The sequence below is a fragment of the Tetrahymena thermophila genome (genome assembly GCF_000189635.1).
Source record: "Tetrahymena thermophila SB210 genomic scaffold scf_8254179, whole genome shotgun sequence".
NCBI lineage: Eukaryota > Ciliophora > Oligohymenophorea > Hymenostomatida > Tetrahymenidae > Tetrahymena > Tetrahymena thermophila.
This window is the reverse complement of record NW_002476081.1, coordinates 246-7,611: the sequence shown is the minus strand read 5'-3', so window position 1 is coordinate 7,611 and position 7,366 is coordinate 246. Positions and strand designations below refer to the sequence as shown.

The following is a 7,366-nucleotide window of genomic DNA, read 5'->3' as shown; positions in this document are numbered from 1 at the left end:
TTATATTAAAAGTGGAGAAAATATCAATAAATAATTGAAAGTAAAGTATCTCAAGTTAAATAGGTTAGTTAAATTGAAACTATGTTTTTTCTGATAAAAAGGTGGTGAAAAAAGGATAAAAATGCAAAATATATTTGAATATTGCTAATCTTGAAATTAAAATATCACCAACTATGTCGTCAATACAGATGGTGATATTTCATTTAATTTTATAATTTTAATCTCTTTTTGTTCTTTTTATATTTTATTTGTATTTATCATTATGTTTTTATCAAATCTTAATAAATTCTTGATATTATTTAATTGACTAAAGGATATCTTAGAATAAATAATTTTGACTTATTATTAAATTTTACATATTTTATGTTTCTTTTTATTATATATACAAGAATTAAAAAATTTTATTTATTCATATTTTCAAAGTATTAAAATTTTTTTTACCGAAATATTAATATTTTAAATAATTAAATACATTAAAAAATATTTGAGAAAACACTATATATTTTATATTTAATAATGGTGCAATTTGTCTTTACAAGCTAATCTCTGGAATAAATACACCACATCACAAAGTTATTCACTTCTTTATTGAAATAAATAAATTCTAAAAATTTATTGATTATAAAAATTTTTAATAAATATCCAAATTTAAAATACATAGATTATTTATGTTTAAGAAAATTTATCTTAATTAATATAAAAATGAATAATCTATTTATTAAAAATTTATTTAAATAGGTATAAAAGTGTTTATTAAATACATTACAACCTCTACTTAAAGAACATATTCTTGCAAAAGTACTAATTTAATTCGAGAAAAAGTAGATATATTGTGAATATTATCATATTAATTTATATTCACCACATTATTTGACTAAAACAGATAAATCTAATATATTAAAATTATTTTATCAAAATTTAACTATAATTAATAGAATTTTATCAACATATGACTACTAACTAACTAACTCATTTTTGATTCTATTATTTTTCGAGTATAAGTGTTTAATAGAAATATTAAGAATTAACAATTTTTATTATATTGATTTCTCTTCCTCAAAGCAAATTCATAAATCTTTATTTGCAAATTATTATAATTTATTTGTTCTTTTAACCCAAATTAATTTGATATAAATTAAATTAATTTATTAATATACTTATAATTAATTAAATTACCATAAATTGATATTCTATACTTTTGAAGAAAAAAAAATGATATAAGAGGAAAAATATTTTAACAATCTAAAAAAAGTAAATATTTATTCAATTTATTAACATTGTTAAGTTTTTTTATTAATAAAATAAGTTTTTAGACTCTTCACTTTAATCGCATTAGATTCTTAATATTGATCTGAGGTATATTTAAATTATTTTTATTATTATTAATATTTTTTTACAAGAAATTTTCAAGTAATTTAAAATATTACTTTTCTTATATAAGTTGTCTCAGAATGTTAGAGGCATTTTTAGATCAGCAGGTAGAAAAATACCTTCTACGCTGCTAATTTTTCGCCTTCCTAGTATTTTATTTGGAGGGCTACATTTTCAGTCTTATTTAACAAATTTTTATTAATTTTAAAATTTCCCCTTTAATCTTTTTAAAAAAATAAACCCCTTTAAATGCAATTTTCCCTCTTTAAATTTAAATTTATTATGTTCGTTGAAATTGTTTTCAAATAAGGAAAATGCGATAAACCCCTTTTTAAAATAATGTTAAAGTGAAAAAAATCACTTTTTTAAATTAAAAAGATAAGAAAAATATCAATAATAGTACACACACAAAATAATCATATGATTAAAATTTTTCTTTATCAAAAAATAAATTAACTGTAAAATTATTTGATTAAAGCTTAATACATTAAATTCAATTATTTACTATAAATTTTTATTCAAAATAAAGTAGTTAAATAAACATAATTTAATAAAACTTAAATATTTGTTTATTAATTTGAATAACTATACAATAAAATAATAACAAATTTATAATGAAATAAAATGTAGTGGCTCATTTTTTCTTTCTACTGATCTAAAAATGCTCAGATCATAAATTATCTTGCCTGTCTCCATATTTATTCAATTTTTATAAATATTTTTTAATTATTTTAACTTAATTCTCATACAATTTTTATTATTAATTATTTATTTTTTTTTATTTGATATTTTTTCTTCTTACTAATTAATTAGCTCATTCATTATTTTTTCTTCAAATTAAATAGTTAAAATTATATTGGTGACAAAGGTGAATCAGGCTTAGGTTCTGCTTTAACAAAGTGTAATATCCTCTCAAATTTGACACTTTAATTAGGGTAAAAATACTTTATTTGTTTTGAATTGTGATAATTTTGAATATAATAATGAATTCAAACAATAAAAATCTTTTAATTTATTTATTAGCATTTATTTGACTTATTTTTCTTTATTTTTTATTCTGCATATTTGCTTTTATTATTTATTTATTTGTTTCATATTATTTCATATTTTTTCCTTCTAACTAACTAATTAACAATATATTGTTTCTTCAATATTTAAAAAGGGCTAATTAAATTAGTGATGTAGGTGCATCAGGATTAGGTTCTGATTTAGGAAAGTGCACTAATCTCTCAAATTTGGTACTTTATCTTAAGTAAAAACAGTTTATTTGTTTTGGAATGTGTGATATTTTTAATATAAAAATTAATTTAAAATAATTTAATTAACTAACTCTTTTAAGTTATTTAATTATAAGCTTTTCATTTGATTTATTTTTATTTATTTCTTTGTATTGTTACTAATTTAACTCATTTATTTTTTCATGTTCAACTTTGGATTTTATTATTATTTAATGAATTAATTTATTATTATTTCATATTTTTTCTTCATTTTTTCCTTCTAACTTACTAATTAACTCTTTATTTTTTCTTCAATATTTTAAAAGTTCTAATTAAATTGGTGCAATTGGTGTATCAAATTTAGGTTCTGGTCTAACAAAATGCACAAATCTCACAAATTTGACTCTTTATCTATGGTAAAAACAGTTTATTTGTTATGGATTGTGTTATTTTTGAATATAAAAATGAATTTAAAATAAGATAACTAACTCTTATAATTTATTTATTAGCTTTTTATTTGATTTATTTTTCCTTTTTTTTATTCTGCTTGTTTGTGTTTTTTTCTTTTTTCTTTTTCATTTTTCAATTTTTCCTTTTATTGTTTATTATTATTATTATTAATTAATTCATTTCTTTAATTTTCTTTATTTTTCTTCTTTTTTTCCTCATAATCGTTTCTTCAATATCTAAAAAGTTACAATTATATTGGTGCATTTGGTGCATAAGATTTAGGTTCTGGTTTAGGAAAGTGCACTAATCTCTCAAATTTGACACTTCATCTCGCGTAAAAACAGTTTACTTTATTTTGATAGAGATATTTTTGAATACAAAAATGAGTTTAAGTTAATATAAATCTTTTAGTTATTTATTAGCTTTTAATTTTATTTATTTATTTTTCTTTTTTTATTATTTTGCTTGTATTTTTTTCTTTACTTCTTTGTTTTTTTGCTTGCTAATTTAACTCATTTTTCATTTTCAACTTTTGCTTGCTTTATTAATTAATTTCTTGCTATTTCATGTTTTTTCTTCATTTTTTTCTTCTTTTTTAACTAATTAACTATTTATCTTTTCCACAATATTTAAAAAGTAACAATTAAATTGGTGCAGTTGGCGCTTAAGGTTTAGTTTCTGGTTTAAGAAAGTCCACTAATCTCTCAAATTTGATACTTAATCTCACGTAAAAACAGTTTATTTGTTTTGGATTTTGATATTTTTGAATATAAAAATGAGTTTAAGTTAATATAAATCTTTTAATTTAATTATAAGCTATTTATTTGTTTTTCTTTTTTTATTCTGCTATGTTTTTTTTATTTGTTCCCCTGTTTTTTTGGTTGCTAATTTAACTCATTTTTTCATATTTACAATTTGCTATAATTATTAATTAATTTCGTTTATTTCATATTTTTTTCCTTCTAACTAACTAATTAACTATTTACTTTTTCCTCAATATTTAAAAAGTTCTAATTAAATTGGTGCAATTGGTGCATAAGGTTTAGGTTCTGGTTTAGGAAAGTGTACTAATCTCTCAAATTTGTCACTTAATCTTTCGTAAAAATAGTTTATTTGTTTTGGATTGTGATATCTTTTTTAAAAAAAATGAATTTAAAATAATATAAATCTTTTAATTTTTTTATTAGATTTATTCTTGATTTATTTTTCTTTTTTTATTCGCTTGAGTTTTTAATTTTATTTATTCATTTCTTAGTCTGTCTGTTTGCTAATTTAACTCATTTCTTCACTTTCAATTTTTGCTTTTATTATTAATTAATTAATTTCTTATTAGTTCATATCTTTTCTTCGTTTTTTCCTTTCACTAACTAACTAACTTATTTAATAAATATATATTTTTTCTTCTAAAAAGAAAAAATTAAATTGATGCAATTGGGGCATAAGTTTTAGGTTCTTGTTTAGAAAAGTGCACTAATATTTCAAATTTGACACTTGATCTTTAGTAAAAACAGTTTATTTGTTAGGATAGTTATATTTTTTAATATAAAATGGATTTATTCATTTCTTATTTTTTCATATTTTTTCTTAATTTTTTTCTTTTAACAAACAAGTTAACTCTTTATTTTTTCTTAAATATTTAAAAAGGGAAAATTAAATTGGTGCAATTGGTGCATAAAGTTTAGGTTCTGTTTTAAGAAAAAACACTAATCTCTTAAATTTGGCACTTAATCTTTCGTAAAAATAGTTTATTCGTTTTGAATTGCGATATTTTTTAATATATAATGAATTTTAAACAATAAAACTATCTCACTAACTAGCTCTTTTAAATAATTTTTTCGACTTTTATTTGATTTATTTTTCTTTTTTTATTCTTCTTTTGCTTTTTATTTTTAATTATTTATTTCTTTGCCTATTTGTTAATTTAACTAATTTTTTAACTTTCAACTTTTGCTTTTATGATTAATTTCTTATTATTTTATATATTTTCTTCATTTTTTCCTTCTAAATTAAATATTTTTCTTCAATATTTAAAAAGTTACAATTAAATTGGTCCAATTGGTGCATCAGGTTTAGGTTTTCGTTTACGAAAATGCCCAAATCTCTCAAATTTGGTACTTTATCTTAAGTAAAAATAGTTTATTAGTTTTTTATTGTGATATTTTTGAATATAAAAATGAATTTAAATCATATAAATTTTTTATTTTATTTATTAGATTTTATTTTATTTTATTTATTTTTCTTTTTTTATTCTTCTTGTGTTTTATTTCTTTGTCTGTCTATTTGCTAATTTAACTTATTTTTTCACTTTCAACTTTTGCTTTTATTATTAACTAATTTCTTATTATAGCCTGTCTCTTAATAAAATACTTAGCTTATTTGTATATAAACTTTAAAGTAAAATCAATATTTTTTGTTATATTGATGAATATTTACTACAAATAATTTATATCAAATAGAAAGCTTTTTAACAAACAATAAATTATATAGCTGTTTTTCCTGTGTGTAAAATATCACAAACCAACCATTAATGATTGATATCATGATTAGTGATATTTAAAATAAATGATTATAATATAAATTAAGAACATTTTTTTGTTCAACATCCTAATTAATTATTTTTTTAAATATTTAAATTTAAAATGCTTACAAAAATAGATCAAAATACAGGGAGATATTTTTTTTCAAATTTTGAGGAAAAATTCTTTTTACAGTAAATAAAAATTTTTTTTGAAGAAAAATTTTTTAAAAAGGCTAAAATTAATTAAAAATTTAATAGAAAAATCATAATGATTGATATAAATTAAAAATATGAATATTATTAATAAAATTCTATTATAAATTATTTATTTTAAAAAAACAGTGATCTTAAATCACTAAATTTTTGAATGGCATTTGGCTATAATTACATAATTCTCTTATTTTGTGATAAAGGGTTTCATTGTCTTTAAATTCAAGCAATATATTAAAAAACAGGCTAATTTTATATATTTTCTTCATTTTTTGCTTCTAACTTAAGTATTTTTTTCAATATTTAAAAAGGAAAAATGAAATCGGTGCAATTGGTGCATCAGGTATAGGTCTTAGTTTACGAAAATGTAATAATCTCTCAAATTTTGAACTTGATCTCAGGTAAAACTGTTTATTTGTTTTGGATTGTGAATTTTTGAATACAAAAATGAATTTAAAAAAATATAACACTTTTAATTTATTTATTAGATTTTTATTTGATTTATTTTTCTTTTATTTATTCTTCTTGTATTTTATTTCTTTTTCTATTTGCTAATTTACTCTTTTTTTAACTTTCAACTTTTGCTTTTATTATTAATTAATTAATTCTTTTCTCATTATTTCATATTTTTTTCTACTAACTAACAAATCAAATATATATTTTTTCTTCGACATTTACAAAGGGAAAATTAAATTGATGATGAAGGAGCATCAGGCTTAAGCTGTGCTTTAGCAAAGTACTCTAATCTCTCAAAATTGACACTTAATCTTGAGTAAAAACAGTTTATTTGTTTTGGATTGTGATATTTTTGAATATTAAAATGAATTTAAAAACAATAAAATTAACTATTTTAATTTATTTATTAGCTTTTTATTTTATTTTGTTTGTGTTTTTCTAATTTAGCTTATGTTTTAATTTTCAAATTTTGCTTGTATTATTAATTAATTCATTTCTTATTATTTCATATTTTCATTGATTTCTTCCTTCTAACTTATATTTTTTCTTCAATATTTAAAAAGTTCTAATTAAATTGGTGCAATTGGTGCATAAGGTTTAGGTTCTGATTTAGGAAAGTGCACTAATCTCTCAAATTTGACACTTCATCTTGAGTAAAAACAGTTTATTTGTTTTAGATTGTGATATTTTTGAATATTAAAATGAATTTAAAAACAATAAAATTAACTATTTTAATTTATTTATTAGCTTTTTATTTTATTTTGTTTGTGTTTTTCTAATTTAGCTTATGTTTTCATTTTCAAATTTTGCTTGTATTATTAATTAATTCATTTCTTATTATTTCATATTTTCATTGATTTCTTCCTTCTAACTTAAATTTTTTCTTCAATATTTAAAAAGTTCTAATTAAATTGGTGCAATTGGTGCATAAGGTTTAGGTTCTGATTTAGGAAAGTGCACTAATCTCTCAAATTTGACACTTCATCTTGAGTAAAAACAGTTTATTTGTTTTAGATTGTGATATTTATTTTTTAATAATAATAATAATGAATTTAAAACTATATATCTAAATCTTTTAATTTATTTATTCGCTTTTATTTGATTTATTTTTCTTTTTTAATTCTACTTGTATTTTTTTTTAAAT

At 18.9% G+C, this 7,366-nt stretch overlaps 1 protein-coding gene across 1 annotated transcript in view; it reads left to right on the top strand. All coding sequences in view use genetic code 6, as the record gives it.

Annotated features, from left to right (window-relative positions):
• Positions 1–6,627, top strand: part of TTHERM_001220318 (kinase domain protein) — an 8,825-nt gene extending 2,198 nt beyond the window's left edge. The window contains exons 8-18 of the mRNA XM_012800490.1: positions 2,217–2,306; positions 2,534–2,623; positions 2,915–3,004; positions 3,283–3,372; positions 3,676–3,765; positions 4,047–4,136; positions 4,450–4,539; positions 4,683–4,772; positions 5,074–5,163; positions 6,078–6,167; positions 6,449–6,627. Of these exons, the coding sequence (XP_012655944.1) occupies positions 2,217–2,306; positions 2,534–2,623; positions 2,915–3,004; positions 3,283–3,372; positions 3,676–3,765; positions 4,047–4,136; positions 4,450–4,539; positions 4,683–4,772; positions 5,074–5,163; positions 6,078–6,167; positions 6,449–6,569 (1,021 nt within the window). The 3' untranslated portion in view covers positions 6,570–6,627. The remainder of the gene's footprint in view (positions 1–2,216; positions 2,307–2,533; positions 2,624–2,914; positions 3,005–3,282; positions 3,373–3,675; positions 3,766–4,046; positions 4,137–4,449; positions 4,540–4,682; positions 4,773–5,073; positions 5,164–6,077; positions 6,168–6,448) is intronic.
• Positions 6,628–7,366: the final 739 nt, after the last annotated feature.